Genomic DNA, 24,251 nt, shown 5'->3' with positions numbered 1-24,251 from the left:
CATGGATCTTGCGATCTTTTCAGAAGGGGCTTAGTAGATTTGCATGAGCAATGCATAATAGGGATTTAGTTTTAATTATGCTTTGAAATTATTGACAAACAGCAGTGCACGTTTAATCAGCTGTGATGATTAATTACAAAGGAAGTCAATCAATCAGCATTATGACAAAAGCAGCAAATATATAGCTGAATCAAAAGAGCTTGTGTGCAAGATGTTGGTCAGCATTTCAGGGATCAATGCCAGGCAGAACGATTATTTATTTAATTTATGATGATATTTACAAATTACGGCTGTCATACCAAGCATGTTTGGCCATTTCTTAAACTTTGGGCAGTTTAATGTCCCAAGGGTTAATTATTATTATTATATTTTTGTTTTCCTTTTGTTATATGAAAGTCTCATTAAACCTGACTTAACTTTGGTTAAAGGGAAAGTTCACCCAAAAATGAAAATTCTCTCATCATTCTCACCCTCATGCCATCCCAGATGTGTAAGATGTTCTTTCTTCTGCAGAACAAAAACAAAGATTTTTAGAATAATATTTCAACTCTGTAGGTCTATACAATGCAAGTGAATGGGTACCAAAATTCTGAAGCTCCAAAAATGATATAAAGGCAGCATAAAAGTAATCCATATGACTCCAGTGGTGAAATCCATGTCTTCAGAAGAAATATGATAGGTGTGAGTGAGAAACAGATTATTTTTTAGTCCTTTTTTTTTACTGTAAATCGCCACTTTTACATTCACTTTCACATTCTTCTTTTGTTTTTGGCGATTCACATTCTTTGTGCATATTGCCACCTACTGGGCAGTAAGGAGAATTTATAGTAAAAAAGGACTTAAATCTTGATCTGTTTCTCACCCACACCTATAAAATCACTTCTGAAGATATGGACTTAACCACTGGAGTCTTATGGATTACTTTTACGCTGCCTTATGGTGCATTTCTACTTTCTAGAAGTCCACAGCACTGTAAAAACTGACTTTAAGGTTAAGTTGTATCAACTAGTTTTTTGAGTTGACAACTAAAATTCCATGGCAACTTAACTTAAGTTTTGATTCTATTAACTTGTACTTAAGTTGGATAAACAATTGTATTTACTTTTTCAACTCACTTAACAAAGTTGACTGAAAAAGTGAAGATTTGCCAGCTCCCAGCCTGCATTGTAGCATGAATAAATAATGAGGTTAGTGTTGTAGGCTTATTTTTATTTTTTTTGCGATTTGTAGACTTTATTTGTGCTGTTTTTTGTTGTATTTGTTATTACTGTTCGTTAATAGTTGTGTGGTGATGTTAATAGCTAATATTTTATTTAATGGTGTTTGTTGAGTGTCACCATTACTGAGCTTTGTATTGAAAACTCTGTGCCTCCTGTTCAAACTATTAAATGTCCAGCCTTTGCTGGTGTTCATAAAGTTCTTTAATAACTTAAACATCAAAACTCTAGGTGTTGCAATGCAACCTGGGTAGCCTTGTGTGTCCCAATTTTAACAATTAGAACAAAACCTGTCAAATCCAGATAACTAATAATAAACAGTTTTCTCAAAGGATTATTTAGTTGTCTCAACACAACTTCTTAAGTTGAAAGAAATTCTTTTTTTTTTTTTTTTTTTTTTTACATTGAAACTACTTAAGTGGGCAATATCTTTCAAAGGAATGTTCTGGGTTCAATAAGTTAAGCTCAATCAACAGCATTTGTGACAACGTTGATTACCACAAAAAAAAAACAAAAAAAAACATTTTGACCTGTCTATCCCTTATTTAAAAAAGGAACAGATCAATATTTAAGTCATTCTTTCCTATAAATCTCCACTTTCAAATTTGTATTTTGTTTTTGGTGATTTGCATTCTTCGTGCATATCACACCTACTGGCCATGGAGGATAATTTATGGCAAAAATTGAGTTAAATGTTGATCTGTTTCTCACCCACACCTATCCTATTGATTCTGAAGACATGGATTTAACCACTGGAGTCTTATGGATTACTTTTATGCTGTGTTTGTTCACCTTTTGGAGCTTCTAAATCTTGGTACCCATTCACTTACATTGTGAGGACCTACAGAGCTTAAATATTCTTCTAAAAATCTTCATTTGAGTTCAGCCTAAGAAATAAAGTCATATTCATCTGAGATGGCATGAGGATGAGTAAATGATGAAAGAATTTTCATTTTTGGGTGAACTATCCCTTTAATTTGCGTATAGTAGCATCACTACTCTGCTCAAGTTGAGCATCCTTTTGCAATCTCCTCCATGCTTCTCATGGGAACCCTTGAAAACCGCATGTCAAACCTAACATGATTTTGCCCATGACTCCGAAAATCTCAATTAAAACAGACTGGACTGAACATATTAATTAAGATTGTACCCTTGAACCTGTAACAAGGGAGCACTGGGGGAAAAATTTAATAAATCGGACCTGTTCTCTAGAGCACATGGATTTGCTGTGGCAATCTCTGAGCCACATCTTCATTAATTAATGAAACCCTGAGGACACACTTGTGCACAGTCATGTTGAAGCCCTCCATCTCCCACCCCATTAATTCCCAGCATGCTGCCACAATATCACAAACACTGCTTTCTGACAGCCTGTTTTATGTAGCAACAAGCATATGTTACCCTTTGCTGGGCCTCGTTAATGTCCCTCATCAGAGAGAGAGAGAGAGAGAGAGAGAAAAAAAAGGTTTCTGTGCATTTTATATCAGCCGGAAGTTTCAAATCAAAGTAAGGATGTGTAGTGGACAGGTGGCATGGACTTGTGAGAGTCCACTCTGCTTGTTAATCAAATCAATATGCGTGAAAAAGGACCAGATGGATGGAGGAACTGGGACTGGTTATCAGTGCTGGGGAAGCTAATTTGAAACTGTATAGCTTTCCAAGCTACGAGATACTCTTAACTTAAAGTAGTTACCAACAATCAAGCTACTCTTAGAAAAGTAGTTAGGTACACTACAAGCAAGTAGCAAATAGTAGCTAACTACATGAAAGCTATTTAAAGAAGAACATATTTTAAGATATACAACAATCGAATGATATTATTTCATTTTGCCATCAGTTCATCAGATAGTTATATATTTAAATGTGGTGACGAGGTTTTATAACATTAACCACAGATTAGCCATGTCATTTGTGGTAAAACCATAGTAACCACTAAATTAACCATGGTAACTACAGTCAATGTTACTACAATTTTACCATAGAAAAACCATGGGTCATTTTCGTAAGGTTAAACAAATAGGGTGTCAACATTAAACTGAACATACATTTATACTTAAAATACACTAATACACTACAAAACACCATATTTTATATAACTGAATCTAAATAAAATGATAAATATTAGCAATACACTGAATATTTTTGCTTAAAAAAAGAAGGTAAAGTCCCTTTATGGCTACGCAGGGCTCAAGTGAATCAGTGAATCATTTATTTGAACTAGATCATATACATGAACCGTCCGAAAGTACCGACTGACTAAAATTAATCGGCGTTCCCTATGCTAAATATAAGGGAATCATTTATTTTAACCAGTTTATCCAATTTCATGAACTGTCTGAAAGAACCGAATCACCGTAATTATTTGGCTTTCCAGCACTACATATAAGAGAAAGAGGATGGTTTAGGGGAGTGTGTTTAATTACTCCTTCGGCTCCATTGCTGCATTCGCAATACAATGTTACAAATGTATTTACAAATGTGTTACAGATTTTCATTCACAGGTGTGAATCCTTGCAATTATCAGTTTTTATAAAAAATAACTATCCAGTGTAAATTGTCTCCAAATGTATATAAAGCGTTCTTAGATTTAAATGTGGATGAATGGAGGATTCGGTTTTAAAGCATCAAGCGCCCCCTGCAGGAATAAAACTAGCATGACAGTCAGTGGCTGACAACGTGGAATTTCGGTCTGTAGGTCTTTAACCCACACAAAACTTTCATATGAACTATATCACATGAGTCATATGTGGAGTCAGTGAAGATGTTAAAGGTGTTCATAGAAATGATCAGTTGTTTTTCATGGTGAGGAAAGCAGATAGGCATTTTTGATGAGCAGGTAAAAAGTGTAATTTTCTGAAAGGGTAAATATTTTTTCTGAAACATTAACCCTAATGCTTTTTCTGAATGTCTGATATGATACAGTGTATAAATATTTAAGTGTATGCATTGAATTAGGTATGACGCGATTATATGGTTAATTTAACTATAAGAATTTAGAATCCACAGTTAAAAACCATGAAATGCTTTATTTACATGTGGCAACAATATTATATAATGTATAAATATATAGTATAAAATAGTTTTTCATAAGATTTTGTAAGCCTAAATGGGAAAACTCTTGTGCCTGTGTGGGTACTGGAGCTGTTGCTATGGTTACGGATGGTGGCCGTGTGGTGCTTTAATGGCCAGGTTTCACGGACTAAACGTGAACTTTCAATTCACGTGAAACTGAAGCTTAAACACACAAATTACAAAATATAACAGAGGAATTTGATCTACCAGACTCAATCAATAATATCAATCAAAAAAGCGACTTTGTGATGAGGAGGAGGGCGTGATAAAGTTACACAGGAGAGCGGGGCTAGTTGTCACATGGGGAGGTTTTCACAAGGGCCAATTGTCGAATTGTGTCAGAGCTCCTAAAGTGTCCCCTTAATCCTTAACCGCGAGGCGCACTTGGGCGTGTTTACAATATTCAGACAATTTACAATTGGATTATTTATGAAAACTGGGACAGATAATGGACATTGTTGTGTCCCCACAATAATATGAAAATAATTCTAGTTTTTGATTTCTAGTATTCTAGTTTAGATGAAACAGCAGGGGATGCTGAGCATCCGTACAGGACGTGTAACACAAATTTCGTCATCAGTAGAGTGCACGAGCACTAAACGCGAGCAGCCCGATTTTTCAAATCGCACCTCTTTAAACGTGCAGAATGTGCATGCACCTCGAGTTATTTGCAGTAATTAGTGGGTCCACAAGGTGGCAACATTCACATTTGAAGTCCACAAGGTGGCAACACTCATGTTTGAATTGTTGCTGTCATGAAGTAGCGGACATCAAGAGATGAATGTAAAAACAACAGTCAAGATTGCGTGTATATAATAATACTTTTACAGGCTCGCGTTCGACTGTACATGTCAAAATGGAATTCTGCCATCCAAAGCAAATTTTCACCATCATCATATTTTTGCTCTTGGGGAAACAAGCAAGCATAATCAAACCACATTGGCATACATTCAGGCAACCGTAAACTATATTATGAAGGCAGATTTTTATCAAAAGGTTTAAACGTATTCTTAAGACAAAAGTATTTTTCATGAAAGTCAGGTCAGGGCAAGTAACATACGTCACATGTGTTTTAAACCTTATACATTTGTAAATTACTATATTTTTTTGTTTGTTTTTTTTTTGGCCAAAACAATATTTTGAAAATGTTTCGTAATTGAAGATACCTTTTCACTTTTAGTAGTTTCATTAATAATTTTCGATATTTTCTAAAATAGGCTGTTTAGTGCAGATGTAGATTTAAAAATGGGCTTAGATTTTCTTTTGGCGGTTGTGATGGTTGGGACATGTTCCCCCGTCACCCCCCAATGTTCACATGAAACCTACACACTGGTTTAGTGGCAAGTTTCATTATGAAAACTGACCCCATTTAGTGTGATAACATGCCCCACTATTGAGGCAAGTTGACACAAAAAGTCAACATGTGTTTAACGAACTTTATCTTTTTTTTTCCTGGGCAAAAATGGTGAAAATATTGTAGCATTTTTTTTGTATCCAAGACCTCAAGGTATATGGCTATGCATAAACTGACTTTCCAGACCTGGAAAATATTCCCTGGAGTAAAAAGTATGACAGATGCGCAAGGGGCGGCCAAGTAAGCAAAGCAGATAATGCAGGGACAGCCAAATTGCCTCTTGCAACAAACACTCAGAAAGAGTTTTTTTTTTTTTTTTTTTTTTTTTTTTGAAAGGCTCTTAGAAGTGTTTGTTATTCTCCTTGTCACTAGCTAGCTTTGTTTTAGGGACCTTACCACTTACGTACGCCGCCAACATCCACTTAGTGTCAGCTGAGATTGCTATTTGCCAATTGCCATAAAATTATTTTCAACACCCTGTGCTGGACAGCATATGCAAGACCATTACTGTTGTTTTCAAAAAAACGATAATTCACCCAAAAACATTGTAAAGCTTGAAAAACAGGGTAAACCTTGTACTCTGCACTTGTTATGATAAGAAATCAGATATGGATCCAAAAAAAAAAAAAAAAACAGGCAATGCTCTATTACACCTAGCTCCCGTTCCCCTTATTTCTTCTCATTTCTCGATGTGTCTGTCAAGTTGGATGCTGTAATCTTTGATTATGCCCTTATTACACCTAGATCCCGTTCCCCTTATTTCTTCTAATTTCTTGATGTGTCTATCAAGTTAGATGCTGTAATCTTTGATTATGCCCTTGCATGAAATAAAGCTACTTGTTTTGTCTTGTTAAACTTAAGCTAGTAGAATAGACTACAAAAGCATGGAACTGGGAAGATGGGCTCCATCAATCATCCATCAGGTACTTTTGATGGGTCTCTTAGCACCCACACCTCTGACCATGCCCACAGACTGACACAAACACTCCTCTGATGTATTTCGTGCTTTTACAATTCGGATTTTGTCGCCATTGTTTTTTGTTTTTTTTTGGTGGGGGTGTATTGCTTGCTGTAGGGATGCATTTAATGTGACATAAAGCTGCAAATTTGTGTTATTTGACAATACAGTGACGTCTCACAGCAGGCAACCATACTTTTGGGTTTTTCCCAAAAGTAGAGCACATTTAAATGGTGGATATGGGCAATGCTGTGATTTTACTAACCTGTTAAACGTTCTATAATCACAATGTTGGTTTATGCTAATACAAATTATATAAAGGGATATACACTGATGAGACAAAATATTATGCAGTGGCAGTGGAAGAAGGTTGCCTGGCCTTACAGGGCTTGAAGGATCTGCTGCTAATGTCTTGGTGCCAGATACCACAGGACACCTTCAGGGGTCTTGTAGAGTCCATGCCTAAGCAGGTCGGTGCTGTTTTGGTGGCACACGGAGGACGAACAGCATATTAGGCAGGTGGTCATAATGTTTTGGCTCATCTGTGTATTTTGGTATGTAGTGAAGAAATATATGTTGGTTCTTTTTGAACTATGGACAGAACTAATAGGTCTGTTTGATTTAGTGAGAAATGTGGCATATAAAAGTGAAAACATGCAATATACATCATAACTTCTAAAATTATTGGTTTACAGAGTACATAATAATATTTGACTTTCATTGTTCAATATGAGTCAATTTAGATTGAACAAGTTCCATACTGCATTCAAAGTGAATGCAAAGACAAATTTTAGAAGTAGTGTATTATATTTATTTGCATATACAGTACATTCACAAACAGCCAGAATGTACTGCTGTGGTGGAGACAGGGTCATCCTGTTAGATCTTACATCTTAGATCATCGATAGATCATATTAGGCCTCATATACTGTATGTCACAGCGGTTACACTTTGGAAATTATAAAAACAGCCATTTGCGATCGGTGTTTGTGCGATTTCTTCGCAAAAAGTTCAAATCTACCAAGAGCAGCTGTGGGTTAAGTGGGTCTTATCAACTTGACTTTAGACACTATAACCATAACGTGAAACGTAAATTGTCAAATCCTGAGTTTGTCCTTCTGATCCACCAAAGCCTAGATCTCTGTGGTGTTTCAGTCCCACAAACAGCCTTTTTTTTTTTTTTTTTTTTTTTTTTGCATTTTTAGCTCAGTTTGAACAAAAGAACCACTGAAAGCAGTTATTTTCTGAGGTGCCAAGGCTACGTCCACACTAATATGTTTTCTTTGAAACCATCTCCCAAGTGGATAAACTTGAAAGCGCCGTCTTCACGTTGTAGTGTGGACAGGGAACATGGAGATATTTGAAAACGATGACATATTTGTTGTCATGTGACGCAGTTGTGTGATCCATTCAACCAAAAAAAATCAAGATGGCGGCCCATGTTGTAGTAGTGCTGTTGTTTCTGCTATCCACTTTGATAGCGTTGTTAAAAATAAATGTTACTTTGTTCAACCTTCACATTGCATTCCTTTAAAGGCAATGGGAATTTTACTCAAAACGGTGGAACATGAGGACAATTGCGTTTCAGACCATGCATGGAAATGTCGCAGGGCCATGCTTCTTATGCATTTTTGTTTGTTTTTTTCTCGCATACGCAGTAGAGGAATTTAAGCATTTCGTAAATTTCAGTGTGGACGAGCAACGTTTGGAATATGTTTGAAAATGCCAGTGTGAATGGAGAGCGTTTAGAAAATGGAAACCAAAAGAGCCAAAAGAACCCAGAAGTGCTGCCGCTGAGCATTTGTTTGTAAACAATAACTTCATCTATTATAAAACCCCTTAAACGCAAAGCAAAATGCTAACCTCAAGACCAATATGCCATTATCCTGGCTTTATTTAAAGGGATAGTTAACTCTAAAGTGAAAATTCTGTCATCATTTCATTGGCATTCCAAAACCGTATGATTTACTTTCTTCCGTGGAGCACAAAAGGAGAGAGGATGTTAGGGACTGCCAGCCTCAGTCACCCATTTACTTATATGGAAAAAAGTCTCAACATTCTTCAAAATATAGTCTACCTATATAGTCTACAGTATCTCCACAGAGGTGAAGGATAAGAAGGATAATGTACACCTACTTATTCATACGATTATCTAATCAGCTAATCATGTGGCAGCAGTGCAATGCATAAAATCATTCAGATACGGGTCAGGAGCTTCAGTTAATGTTCACATCAACTATCAGAATGGGGAAAAATGTGATCTCAGTCATTTGGGCCATGGATGATTGTTGGTGCCAGCCGGGCTGATTTGATTATTTCTGTAACTGCTGATCTCCTGGGATTTTCACACACAACAGTCTCTAGATTTTACTAAGAATGGTGCCAAAAACAAAAAAAATCCAGTGAGCGGCAGTTCTGCAGACGGAAAAGCCTTGTTGAGGAGAGAGGTCAACAGAGAATGGCCAGACTGGTTCGAGCTGACAGAAAGGCTACGGTAACTCAGATAACCACTCTGTACAATTGTAGTGAGCAGAATAGCATCTCAGAATGCATAACACATTGAAACTTGAGGCGGATGGACTACAGCAGCAGAAGACCATGTTGTACAAATTATTAGGACCATAGTGTTCCTAATAAAGTTCCCAGTGAGTGTATATGCAAGGCATCTGATTACGCCACTATTTACATTCCTAAACTGTTGTGAAATTTCAAAAACTTTATATTCTCATTCACGATTTAATCAAGCCTATGGAGTAAACCAGAGTTAGACATGCAATTTCTATTAGAATGTCATGGGAGAAGTAGGTACAACTTCTTCAGGGAGTTACAGTTTAAGATACTGTGGCTGGATATCTCCTTGCCCCTGAGGTTAAAACATATTATAACTGGTTTATGCATCGATAAGACAAAAATAAAACATGGCTGCACTCTGATTTATCACTGATGTGACAAACACAGAGGAAGTCAACAAGTCGCAACCTTGTAAATGCAGAGATTAGATAAACAAGCAGTAAGACTGAGCTTGTTTTATCATCCTCTATTTTTCAGGATGTAGCAAATATTCTCTGGCTTTGCGTATTGGTATTCTAACTAAGACTGGTGTTCGCACTGTGCAAAAATCATAGAAATGTCTTACCAAAACTTAAATCAACAAAACCTACCTCCCTAACCTTAAACCTAAACCAGAAATGGGTCATTTCTATTACACTTCCGGCTCATGTGTCGACTCACGTACTCTTCAGGACTTGTACTTTGATCCTTTGCATCACAAGTGCAATGCTCTATCAATTGAGCTACTGCTCTCTTAGGAAGGTCCACCACTCAACAAGCTTGTAAATGTAGTAGGCTATGTAATGCACATGTTGCATGCAAAAATCATGTGCTATAGTAAAGTGTTTTGATGTCATGAGATTGTGTGCCACGATACGAGCCACATCAAATTCGATTTGCAAAAATGTATGTAATAACATGGTTCTATGAGACCGGGTTGGGTAAAACAAAAAGGAAAATAGAATTTACTGATGTCATTCAGCAAAGGCCATTAGATTACATATCATTATAAAATTGGTAAATACTGAATATTAATCAAACAATAATATTAAAAAGAAACAAGAAAACCACTCACTGCTCTTAGCTGGATAACTGCTCTTAGCTTAAAAAGAAGACTAATTACTCATAAAGACTCGTTTAAAATACAGGGCTGCCACCAGCATCGAATCTGCATTAATGTATTGTAGTCTGTAATAATTATTCAGAGGAAACTTGGAGTCAACTTTTAGATCCAGTTTCGCCAGAAGCGAGTGAAATTATGTTATATTCAGAAAAAGTTTTTAAGGTGAATATTAGATGGATGTTTTAATGAGTAAAACATACCTCCCTAACCTGAAACGTTAACCTTAACCTAACCATTAGTGTTTTAAAAGCAAATTCGACATTAAAAGCACATTTGCTGAAGCAGCTACGTAATTTCAAGTCACTTCTATAGCACTTTCGCTTCACTTTCACTTTCATTTGGAGTGCTTTGTCTCGAAGTCCAAAGTCCAACACACTAGCAGGTGAGCTACAGTGGAAGTTAATCACAATGGAATAAATGTGTAAATGTAGGTGGGTCTGTAATACAAGTGTTAAAATGTAATGTTTTTCAAATGATGCGTTAGAGTAAAAGTCTTTTGATATAATAGCATAGCAGGATGTGAGTAACAGAGTGAAAAATGAGTGTTTATAAAGTCATAATCAGCCATAGTACCCGTGATTTGCATGAAAGTGAATAAAACACACAGTTGTTGTAGCACCTCTAGTATTCATTTCACCGTAAAAAGCGGCACGTAAAACTCAGTTTTCAAAAATGTAGTTATAGTAATGTTTTATGAGACTAGGTTGCAATATTTGGAAATACAAAATTCTATTTTTATTGCTTTAAATCTCCATTGCGTTTTTTTTTTTTTTTTTTTTTGTTGTTTGTTTTTTTTTTTTGCCAAATGATGAGATCATTTCATATTTCAACAGATCATATCTAACAAATCAGACTGACATATAATAAAATTCTTGAAAAAGACGGGTTTACACAGACTTTTTAGAGGCATAAATGCAATCCAACTGGTTCTGTAGATTAAAGAATTATTATGAACAAAAAATACGATGACATTTTATTCATGAACTTTTCTTTTTTTTTATTATTATTACTATTTATTTATTTATTTATTCCACAGTGACTGATTACATCAAAAATCAAATAATGTGTAGGTCTATCTTTAAGTTCACATTACCATATTACAGAAGCCCTGAACCACATTGTGATAAAAAAGCACTTATGTCCTACAAAAAAACAAAAAAAAAAAATGTCTAAAATTTTGTTCCCTCTAAAACAAATTTGTTTTTTCTCTAAAAATAAATATTTTTTTCTGTCTATTTTTTTTTTCTCCAATTTTTTTTTTCTTTTTTTTCCCACTTACATGTTTTTGCTAGCTAGCTAACAATTAGCATGCAGTACCAACATTCGGCCACCAGGTGCCACTATCAGTAATCATGAAATCTTATGCTTAAATGGTGACAGCTGTGGTATGGGGGGGTCGTCCACAGAAAGGCTATTCCACATTGCAGAGCGCATCTACACACATTCAGTGGGAGACGTGAATATAATCATGGAGACAGCGCACAACCGCAAAAGTTCAAAAATCCAAAGGCTGCATAGATTTTACAATCCAAATAATTGAACACAAACTTGAAATGTGCCAAAGAGCAGGATTATTGACACTTTTAAAAATATCTTATAGATCCACACGACAAAGTCATAAGAATAGAGGAACGCACACACATAACGTTCCCAGAACTGTGTGAAGCACTGTCATTCACATGAGACAAGTTCTTTAGAGTGTTTTGTGAACATTCATAATATTGTGGTTTCACAGTGCGGTTCAGGGCTTACGTACCATATGAACAACTGTCAGTACTGCCGTGCCTAATTTACTGTCAGTGTCAGCAGCCTCAAACCTGAAAGTCAGATTCACTAAAAAGAATCGTCTCAAGTGAATCACACTCAAACTACAGGAATCAAATAATTAACAAAACCGAAAGTCAAGAACCGGTTCCGAACATGAACTAGTTCTCAGTTTCTAATATCATGCAAGTTAAATAAATTCACGTGAATGTTTAAGCATAATTGATTTGTATTTATTTGCCTTGAATTATTGGTTTGACTCTCCTAGTTTAGTGGCTGTAATTTACTCAGCGGATTCCTCTACATATCTTAACCACAGTACATATGTCACAGATTAAGAGGCCTCCCGTTTGTCATGTGTTAAGGGGATAAAAGTCAGAACTCACTTAATGCTATCTTGGCCAGGTGCAACCGGTTGACCCAGGAGATCTTGCTAAGGGGGCTTGGAGTGTTGAAGACCACCGTAAAGCTCACAGGACGCCCAGACCTAAATGAGAAAAACACCCAACAGATGGTGAGATGAAGGTACATTGATTTAACCAACATGGGATCGTTCTCTTAGGAAGGTGCACCACTCAAGGTTCCAGTGCTGACGTAAAAGCACGGCACAACGTGATGGTACCTTAATTATCAGTATTAATAATAAGAGGAGATATTTTTGCTGCAGTGCACCATGAAACCATAGGGAGCGCAGCTGCCACGCTCTCCAATTCAACTTGTTCTCAAACTGAGCCTGAATCCATGTACTTGGTCTTTTTGCTCTATGTATTCAGTGCTTACAGGAATGTGAAGGAGACAGTGGAAAAGATAGAGAAAATTTCCTCCTTATTTAAATACAAGAGGCAGAAAAAAAGCAAAGGTCAAGGAGAATGTATGATATGTGGATGTGGTGGTATGGAGGGTTACATGTGGAACGGCGGGAAGGGCGAGGCCAAGAGCTGAGCAGAGCTTGAAGAGTTGATCTGCATTCTGAGCCAAAGTGTTTAGCCAGGTTAATGGTCCAGATCTTTTCAGCTTCAATGCAATTTTACAAGGGGGGGAATGAGTGAGCATGACTGAGCACTGTGTGGTTCTGGGTGGGAGGAGGTTTTTAATATGAGTTGCTGAAGGACAATGGACACAAGAAATCCCCCTGGTTTTGAATGAGTGACACTTTAAATCAAAAATGTGATTTAATATCTACAGTATATTAGATTATAATAAACTCTGTTTTAACCAATCCCTTTAAAACTATTCCCTTTGCTTTTAAAGTGTCTCATGTTGATTGCCGAATTGTTTTTGGCAGCTACTTTTGAATGCAACCAACTTTTGAGCTACTGTTAACTTAAAGTAGCAACACAACACTCAAGATACACTTTTTTTTTATTATTATTATTTTGTAAGTGGTTAGCTATGCTATAAGTTAGTAAAAATTTTAAGAAGAAGATATCAGATTCTTAGAAAATATTATAAGGAAATACTTTTAGATATACAGTGCTGTGAAAAAGTATTTGCTCCTTCCTGATTTCTTCTATTTTTGTGTATTTTTCACACTAAATTGTTTTACGTCTTCAAAGGAGTAATAACATAAAATAAAGGCAACAAAGGCAACCTGAAATACAGTTTTCAAATATTTACATATATATATTTTTTATTGAAGCAAAAAAGTTATCCAACACCTATATCTCCCATGTGAAAAACTAACTGCCCCCTTAAACTTAATAGCTGGTTGTGCCACCCTTAGCAGCAACAGTTGCAACAAAATGCTTCCGATAACTGGAGATCAGTCCTTCACAATGCTGTGGTGGAATTGTGGCCCACTATTCTTTGCTGAACTGCTTTAGTTCAGCCACATTGGAGGGTTTTCGAGCATGAATTGCCTGTTTAAGGTCCTGCCACAGCATCTCAATCGGGTTCAAGTCAGGACTTCGACTAGGCCACTCCAAAACTTAATTTTTTCTTCTTTTGACCAATTTAGAGGTGGACTTACTCCTATGCTTTGGATCACTGTCTTTCTGCATAATCCAGTTGCGCTTGAGCTTCAACTCATGGACTGATGACCGGATGTTCTCCTTTAGGATTTTCTGGTAGAGAGCAGAATTCATGTTTCCCTCAATTATTGCAAGTCACCCTGAAGCAGCAAAGCATCCCCATAACATCACACTACCACCACCATGTTTGACCGTAGGTATGATGTTGTTTTTGTGGAATTCTGTGTTTGATTTACACCAGATGTAATGGGACCACTGTCTTCCAAACAGTTCCACTTTCAACTCATCAGTCCACAGAACATTCTCCCAAAAGTTTTGAGGATCATCAAGGTGTGGTTTGGCAAAATTCAGACAAGCCTTAATGTTCTTCTGGTTTAGCAGTGGTTTTCGCCTCGCCACTCTTCCAAGGATGACATTTTTGGCCAGTGTCTTTATGATAGTGGAAGTCATTAACAGTGAGCTTTATTGATGCGAGAGAGGCCTGCAGTTCCTTGGATGTTGTCCTTGGATTTTTTTGTGACTTCCTAGATGAGTCGTCGCTGTGCTCTTTGAGGAATTTTGGAAGGTCAGCCACTTCTTGGAAGGTTCACTACTGTGCCAAGTTTTCTCCGTTTGGAGTTAATGGCTCTCACAGTGGTCCTTTGGAGACCCAGAGCCTTTGAAATAGCTTTGTAACCCTTCCCAGACTGATGTATTTCAATCATCTTTTTCCTCGTCATTACTGGAATTTCTTTCGACCTTGGCATAGTGTGCTACAGGGTGAGACCTTTTAGCCAACTTCATGCTGCTGAAAAAGTTATATTTAGGTGTTGATTTGATTGAACAGGGCTGGCAGTAATCAGACCTGGGTGTGTCTAGTCCAGCTGAACCCCATTATGAATGCAGTTTCAAAGATTTGGGGATTTAGTAACTAAGGGGGCAAATACTTTTCCACACAGGCCCATTTGGTATTGGATAACTTTTTTGCTTCAATAAATAACATTATCATTTAAAAACTGTATTTTGTGTTTACTCAGATTGCCTTTGTTTTATGTTAGATTTTGTTTGAATTTTTGAAACATTTAGTATGAGATATACACAGAAACAGAAGAAATTTGGATGGGAGCAAATACTTTTTCACAGCACTGTATAACAAACTGAATATTATGAATTTAATAATATCAGCTGATATATACTTAATTCAGCTGACATTCCCTTATGAAAATTAACCATGGTTTTACCAAAGTAACCATAGTTTAACATGGTATTTGTAGTAAAACCATTAAACCAAAATCATAGTAACCACAAAAGTAATCATGGTTACTTCAGTCATGTTTGCTACAATATTACTATAGTAAAACCATGGGTAATGTTTGTAATAATGTTTGTTAAACAAATAGGATGACAACATTAAACTGAACATAAAAGTATGCTTAATATACTAATAAACTAGAAAACAAAATTTTATTCAACTTAATTAAAATTATAGTGACAAACAGCACCATTAAACTAAATATTTTGGTTTAAAAAAAAAAGATGGTAAAGTCTCTTTAATTAGTGAATAATTTACACTACCGGTCAAAAGTTTTGAAACACTTACTCATTCTTTATTATATTTTTTTTTCTTCACATTTAGAATAATAGTAAAGTCATCAAAACTATGGAATAACATAAATGGAACTATGGGAATTATGTTGTGACTAAACAAAATCCAAAATAAATCAAAACTGTGTTATATTTGAGCATCTTCAAAGTAGTCACCCTTTGCCTAGAATTTGCAGACATGTACTCTTGACATTTTCTCAACCAACTTCTTGAGGTATCACCCTGGGATGCTTTTTAAACAGTATTGAAGGAGTTCCCATCTATATGCTGGGCACTTATCGGTTGCTTTTCTTTATTATTTAGTCCAAGTCATCAATTTCAGAAATTGACAAACCGTCTGACATAAACCGTCCGAAAGAACAGACTCAGTAAAATGAATCAGGTGTTCCAAACATTAAACATATGGGAATTATTTATTTTAACTGGTTCTTTTACTTTGCTGTCTGAAATTACAGATTTATTTAAATGATTTTGTTTTCCCAGCACTAAATGAGAGAGAGAGAGTGAGAGAGAGAGAGAGAGAGAGAGAGAGAGAGAGAGAGGGAGAGGACAGTTTAGGTGAGCATGTTTGATTACTCCCTCTGCGCCAGTGCTGTGTTTGCAATACAATGAGACAAATGTAGCGTTTTCTGGCACTATAGCGCTAACTGTTGGAAAATATAGCTTGGTACTGGAAAAGCTACACTATTGTGAAAATAGCTGAACTACTGTCATGCTACTTAAAAATGTAGTTAAGTTGTTAGTGTTGCTACTTTTAGTTAACTACTCCCCAACATTACCTCAGATTTATTCATAGTCGGCTACCCAGGCCTTCTTTCAGTCAGGTAAAAAAAAAAACAAAAAAAACTTGACTTCATTTGGAACTCTCGCCTGCTAAAGAGGGTGAAGACTAGTCATGGAAGGCAATTCACATTCAAATATCATTAGAAGGTAATTGACTGGAGAATAGGATGACGCCTGCCTTGGCTACTGTCACACCAGCAGCCTCTGCCTGTTCAACATTCATTCCCATCCCGAGGAAGAGCGAGCAAGTCAGAGAGCGAGCAATAGAAAATAGACAGAAAAAGTGTGAAGTGCAAAGACACAGATACGGAAGAATGAACTAAAGTTTTCGAAGACACTCGAAGAGATAAAAAAGCAAATTCAAACTGAAATTCAGGTGTTGTTGCGGTCCTTCCCAGAATTGCAAATGCAAACAATAACCCATAGACTTCTCTCCTCAGCACAAACCTTTCACCAAAAAAAAAAAAAAAAAAAAAAACTGGAATATGGGGAAGGCAGGTTGGTCAAAGCAGAGGAAGTGCGCTCCATGCTTAATTTGATTCCTGGGATAAAGCCGAGCACCCACATCGGTCTAAACACGATAAATAGAATGGCCCTGGGTTCCTCCCGCTAGCTGATTGAAAAGCTGGGTGGCTACGAGAGGGTGTATGAGTTTGTGCGTGTCTGTGCAGCCTGAATGAAGAAACAGCAGAGAAGGCAGACTCCCAGGTAGAGAGGGAAGAGCAGAGAGCAAGGAACAGACTGATTTATGGCTGCAGGTCAGTGCTGTGGCACGTGTGTGACACTAATGCAGAATGACAGGACAGATGGTGGAATGGATGCAGCACAAGACACTCTGCTCTTCTGCATGCTGATTGGAGCAGAATGTAAATCAAGCAGGAAGTGGCGTTGGACCAGAGGATTTCACACATTAGTCCAAGATCAGTTCACCTGCCCTCCCCCAGTAACACCAGCATTTGATATCTTTCAGACAGTTTATTAAAATATGTTATGAGGTTTGAGAGTTTTTCAAGGTATTTCTCTCTTATATTTCTAAACCTATTACACTGAAGGGGAAAGTGTGTAAATTGTATTCTGTGTTGGATAAAGGATCCGATTTATATTTTGTTTAGTGCATAAAATAGATCTCAAACCCTAGAAGAAAAACAATATTCTGTTGCTGAATCCTTGAAGGCTCGCCTCTGTTTGTTTCAGCCATCTGTGTGTATACAATATAAATTTTTCATTCTCAATCAGCATGTGTTTTCTGTCAACATGTAACAGGCAGGACACGTTTCAGCAAGTTTGCAGCAAGTGAATGGGTGATGTTAATTATCCCGTTTCCTAAATGTGCATCGGCCTCAATGGCAGCGCTTTCAAATTCCACGTGTGTCACTTTCCCATTTGCTGCTTGCTGAGAGGTGTTGTCTGATGGAAAGAAAGACTCCTAAAATAACAGCGGGTGAAAAATAGAGAACAAAGGATGCATGCTGGGGACCGCCTCTCTCCCTGCATCTGTATGCAAGTGTTTGTTAAAGAGAAGGGTGGATATAGTGAGAAAGGATTTGTGTATGTGTACAAAGAGCGGTACAGAAAAAAAGATAACCTTAAATTAACTTCAACTGCCTTTCTTTGCTCCTTGCTTTACCCTTTTTTTTTCTTCCCGGCCCCTATTCGATCATGTTCTCCTAAGAGTTTATTTTTGGCATTTTTGATCATGAGAGAAGCTTGATTACACATCCTAGTGCTTGAGCGCATGTGCAGAGCACATGTACAGTGTTCTGCGCATGCATCAAGCGCTTCTCTCATAATCGAGCCAAGGAGACTACAGATGCCAAGATTTATAGTGAAAAAGGAGTTTCGTTTTGGTCTCTTTCTCACCCAAAACTGATTGTATCGCTTCACAAGACATTGATTAAACCATTGGAGTCATATGGATTACCTTTATGCTGTCTTTATGTCCTTTTTGGAGCTTGAAAGTTGTGGACCCCATTGACTTACATCATATGGACAAGCACACAAATCATATATCCTTTTGTGTTCTGCTGAAGAAAGAAAGTCATACAACTTTGAATTATTTATTGAGTGAATAATGAAAGAATGATCTTTTTGGGTCAAGCGGTCAAAAGAGACGTACTTTATTACAACCAACTGTAATTTGTGATCTGTCCATTTGTGATCGGATTTCTCAAAACGCATCTTAGTACCAGGCGTAAACAGGGCCTCAGTCAGATGTCTCTTCCTGTCTAAGTGGGCGGTTCTGGAAAGTGGACAAAATTTTAAACCGTAATCATAAGTCTTGCTAACCTGACCCTAATGCCCACATTACACCCAGACATCCTCTAGCACAGAACTGTTTCAGTTCATTTAGAAGCACTGTTGCCCCTGGCTACTGACTTGCACTTACTTCCAAAAGAAGTATCTCTAACTTCACTTCACAGGCCCCATGCAAAGCTTTGCGCTCTGGCCGCATGTCTGTTCCACTTTAGCAGGTGACCTCTTAACCTTGCCACTGCATACACTATGCGTGCATCACCCACTCACATGGCATAGTTGGCAAGAGAAAGGGAGCAAGAAAAGAAAGATTGCAATCACTCCCTGTACTTCGTTTGTTAGCGAAATCAATGCATTGTGACATCATAGCAGTTTGAAGGGGGCTTTGGAAAATTCATGGTGTGTGGCATGTTTTTGAAAGCAGGGCAGAGGTTCTGCTGAACATCTGACTGAGCAGATTGCTCTTGCAGGTTTAGCAGAATGTGAGACAGCCGAAGAAGGTCTGAAGAGCAGGCGACTGACAGATATCGGGAGGACTGCGGGGGACTGTGCTGCTTTTGAGCAGTTGGGCTGTCACATTAGATTGAGAAAGTGCACAGAGATTAAACGTTCTGCTGAGTCTTTTCCTTGAGCCGAGGCAGAAAATCAGTCCCTCATACAGAACCTCCTCTAAGTTAACACGGCTTTGTTGCTTTACTATTTGAAATTAATGACTTTGATGTTTTTGTGATTAAAAATGTAAAGTTAAAATGCTGTTTACAACAAGTGAGCTCACAAAAACTTTTAATTTCTGTCATTATTTGCATACCCTCATGCTGCTCCTGTATGCATTTTCTTTCTTTGTGAAACACAAAAGGTAAATATTTGAACAATATTTTGGACACTTTTTCCCATATGACTACAGTGAATGAGGACTTGGGCAGCCAAGCTTCAAATTGACAAAAGAAGCACCATAAAAGCATCATAAAGGAGTCCATATGAAGCACTATATTCCAAGTCTTTTGAAGACATACGATAACTATGTGCGAGGAACAGACCAAAATCGAAGTCTCAAACCTTTCAGCTCCTGCATCTATCCAAGGTTTTTAACGTCCTGAGACCAGAGCGTGACTGCTGTGTGCATTTTCAATTTCCCTTTTTAATGTGTAACTAGTAGCACCTAATAAACATGCAAAAGAGCAAATAGTTTTCCTAAAAATGTATGTCCACATACAGTATGTGACAGCGGGACTAAGTTGAGAAATTGTAAATAATACCAAGCTATAGAAAGTCAGATTTTTTTTAATTCATCAAATTGTTTATTATGTTTCCAGGAGTGTTGGTTATTCATGTTTTTGAGATGTTACAGATATTACATCAGAAATTAGCATAATTAATTCTGATTCAAAATAAAGGCCAGCATCATCCAATCACTGCCAGTCATGTTAAAATAAAATTATACATGATAAATTCTGAATCTATGTACTGATTACCATTGTCTCATGTCTAACAAAAATGTTGAGTGATCCAAACATCATCTGCAGCCTGAAACTGAACTTTTGATTCGATTTTAGGAGTGAATGCACTTAGCTGCATAAAGAGCTATAGGATGTTCCCTTGCACCCATTTTTTGACTTGCATGTAACCTCCAGTGTGCTGTCTGTCTGCACTGGTCTCAGAACAGTTTGAAATGAACATTATTTTCATCCTAACCCCATAAAAAGCCTCTGAAAGCGACATTTTTCAGCTTTTGGATGAAGCCATTGATTGCACAGTGAATATAGGAATACATTTACTATTGTTAATGAGTAGAACTGTACTGTACAGTGATAATATATATATATATATATATATATATATATAACAAAATGTATATTAAAATGAAGATAATGACCCACAGATCAAGGAAATAATGTCCCAAAATCCACGTATGTGGACATTATGTTTATCAGCGCATTGGCATGCGAAAAATGAATGAATCTTTTAAAGCATCATATCAAAGGAAATTAGAGATGGTACCCTTTACACCCAAACAGGTTTCAATGAAAAAACATATAGAGGTTTCTTACCAAAGGCACTTTTGTTGGCTCAGTGCCTGTAGAAGCGCTTCATGGAAATCGACGTCATGTCATTGTGTAACGTGACTCGGTGCACCATAAGTTTAACCCTTAAATGACAGTCTAGATTGTGAACAGTATATAGTTGTTCTAAATTCATATAAATTATGTGTTGCGTATCGCAAAGCCAAAATACAATGTCCACGCATGTGGACGCGGAGTCGCATGAGGTTAAAGAGCTCATGATAGAAGTAGTGATGTCTAACTTGTGAATGAATTGTTGTTTCGCCTAATAAGTCCTTGTCATTTTAGAGCTTTACAGCCCCTGTCAAAAAAAAAAAAAAAAAAGAAAGTCATTCAGGTTTGGAATGACATGAGGGTGAGTAAATGATTACATAATTTTCACTTTTATTGAACTATCCGCTTGAATGAACATCAACTGCTGTTCTTTGCATTGCAGGTTATGCTATTTTCCTCTCATGTTCTTCTCTTCTCCTCAGCTCTTTTCTTACATGCATCCTCCACTAACCTATCTTCATTTCCTTTCCTTCCACGGACAATTCTGTGAGTGAAGTTTCCGCTCTCACTCTGCATCATTACGATAAGCACATTCAGGTGCACCGCACTGTGAAAAATGTGCAGCCTCCGTCTTGACACATTTACATTCAGTGACTCTAAATGTGACATAATAAGAGTATTAAAGCCCCTGTTTCCACATCAAAGAGAAATGATATTGGGGCTCTGAATAGGAAACAGCAGCTCACAGACTAAGTCAAATGAATTGAATAAGCTCTATGACTAGCTATAATGTAGCACTTCCCAGACTAAAAGGGCCATGTAACGGTACCTTCGGCATTCCTTGGGCTCCTGAATCTGAATGCTATCACTTAATGATTTCCCATCATGCTATTAGGCTTGTAATTTGCCGCTCAGCTTCATTAAATGTGACGAGGAGCAGGCTTTTAACGGGTGCTACAAGTAAAGTCGGGTAATGCACTTTCATTAGGGGAAATGAACATGGCGCCAGGCTGCTTCATCATCTTAACGTTGTTGTAGATGAACATTATCATGTATGTCCTCAGCCATTATGTTGCAGTGTCACTCTTGATCACCTGCTCAAGGGAAATGTGTAACAGAGACAAAATAGAATTTTCCTGTTTACATCTTAAAAACCAATAAGCAACATGTCTTTTTGATAATGGGATATTTTACCCCAAAAAAATAAATAATAAATAATATATATATATACATACATACATACATACTTATATACATTCATATGTATATATTCTGACATGATTTACTCACCCTCATGTTGTTCCAAAACTGTATGACTTTCTTTCTCCCACGGAACACAAAAGGAGATCTTTTATTCATACAATGGAAGTAAATGGTGATTGAAGTGAGACATTCTGCCTAAAATCTCCCTTTGTGTTTTACAGAAGAAATAAATATGGGTTTCCAACAACATGAAGGTGAGTAAATGATGACAGTGTATTCATTTATGGGTGAATGATTCCTTTAAAGGCTAAATTATCTAATCTTTCAAAAGAGGATGACAACAAAGAGGAGGAGGCATTTCTTTTTGGTTAAAACAAGGTTGTAATTAAAAAAAATATATATATATATATATATATATATCCAAAGTCATTAAAATGTATGTATAATATGCATATTCAGGGCTCCAGACTGCAACAAAAATGGTTGCAAATGTGACCAAAAATAAATGATTGCGACAATACATTTAAAATTTAGTCGCCATTGGCGACAGTCTGGATGTGTGCTTTCATATGCGGTTTTGTCAGATATCATCTTGTGAGTTACTGAATACATCTTAAGAGTGCCAGTGTCTCACATCTCTTTTCACCCTTTCTGTTGATGATATAAGCTTTCTGCAACAAACACAGCACAAGCCATGATGTCCGATTCGTGAACAAATGACTCTTTTGAACCGGGTCTTTATAATGAATCACCCGACAAGAGCTCGTTTAAACTCAGGAGCTCAGGTTAGCAGTTTGAAATCGAGTCATTTTCTCAGCGAATCAGCCGTCAGTGAGTTCACAACTGGGAGCGCAGATATTTCAAAATAGTTGTCCCATGTGTATTTCTGGCTTGTTAATAATTAAAATTCCTGTGTTATGTACCAAATATCCCATATACATACATACTTATATACATACATACATACATACAGTATATATATATATTTGTGATGTGAGATCCAGCTTTTGATACTTAGGACAACTGAGGGACTCAGTTATATATACAGTTGTGCTCAAAATTGTGCATACCCTGGCAGAAATTGTGAAATTTTGGCATTGATTTTGAAAATATTACTGATCATGCAAAAAAACTGTCTTTTATTTAAGGATAGTGATCATATGAAGCCATTTATTATCACATAGTTGTTTAGCTCCTTTTTGAATCATAATGATAACAGAAATCACCCAAATGGCCCTCATCAAAAGTTTACATACCCTTGAATGTGCTCCTTGAAACAACCACTCCGTCTTTTTCTAGAGCAGCCTGTATTTTTCCTGAGGTTACCTGTGGGTTTTTCTTTGTATCCCGAACAATTCTTCTGGCAGTTGTGACTGAAATATTTCTTGGTCTACCTGACCTTGACATGGTATCAAGAGATCCCAGAATTTTCCACTTCTTAATAAGTGATTAAACAGTACTGACTGGCATTTTCAAGGTTTTGGATATCTTTTTATATCCTTTTCCATCTTTATAAAGTTCCATTACCTTGTTACGCAGGTCTTTTGAAAGTTCTTTTCTGCTCCCCATGGCTCAGTATCTAACCTGTTCAGTGCATCCACGTGAGAGCTAACAAACTCATTGACTATTTATACACAGACACTAATTGCAATTTAAAAAGCCACAGGTGTGGGAAATGAACCTTTAATTGCCATTTAAACTTGTGTGTGTCACCTTGTGTGTCTGTAACAAGGCCAAACATTCAAGGGTATGTAAACTTTTGATCAGGGCCATTTGCGTGATTTCTGTTATCATTATGATTTAAAAAGGAGCCAAACAACTATGTGATAATAAATGGCTTCATATGATCACTATCCTTAAATAAAAGACTGTTTTTTTGCATGATCAGTCATATTTTCAAAATCAATGGCAAATTATCACAATTTCTGCCAGGGTATGCAAACTTCTGAGTACACACACACACACATAATATATATATATATATATATTATCTCTTATATTTGTATAAATTCTGAAAGGGGTGCGAAAACTTATGAGACAAAAGGGAAATGCACATTTGTGCACTCAGCTATACAGTATATACAGTATATTAAACACCAGATTAATGAGTTATCAGCTGTCTTTTCTTTGGCTTTCTATCTTGTTTTTGAACAACAATCTAAATCAAGCAATTCTGTGATGTGGCAACTAAAACTGCCATTTGGCTCCTAAATGTTTCAGATTAGGAGCTAATGGCTCCTTAGCCATTTTGTTTAGTCTGTAGCCATGATATTTTATGGATTTCATTGTGGGCAGTGTTAGTTTTCACAGTTTCTTTATTTTATTTTAGCTAAAATTTTTGTATTTTGACCTTAAATGTAGTCAAT

At 36.8% G+C, this 24,251-nt stretch overlaps 1 protein-coding gene across 1 annotated transcript in view; it reads right to left on the bottom strand.

Annotated features, from left to right (window-relative positions):
- The window catches only part of LOC127426169 (rho guanine nucleotide exchange factor 10-like protein), a 211,383-nt gene that overhangs the window by 99,396 nt on the left and 87,736 nt on the right, over positions 1–24,251 (bottom strand). Inside the window, exon 19 of the mRNA XM_051672771.1 lies at positions 12,425–12,525. Within this exon, the coding sequence (XP_051528731.1) occupies positions 12,425–12,525 (101 nt within the window). The remainder of the gene's footprint in view (positions 1–12,424; positions 12,526–24,251) is intronic.

Source organism: Myxocyprinus asiaticus, chromosome 35, assembly GCF_019703515.2.
Source record: "Myxocyprinus asiaticus isolate MX2 ecotype Aquarium Trade chromosome 35, UBuf_Myxa_2, whole genome shotgun sequence".
NCBI classification, from domain to species: Eukaryota; Metazoa; Chordata; class Actinopteri; order Cypriniformes; family Catostomidae; genus Myxocyprinus; species Myxocyprinus asiaticus.
Note: the sequence above shows the minus strand (reverse complement) of the source record. Positions and strands in the feature narration are given on the sequence as shown.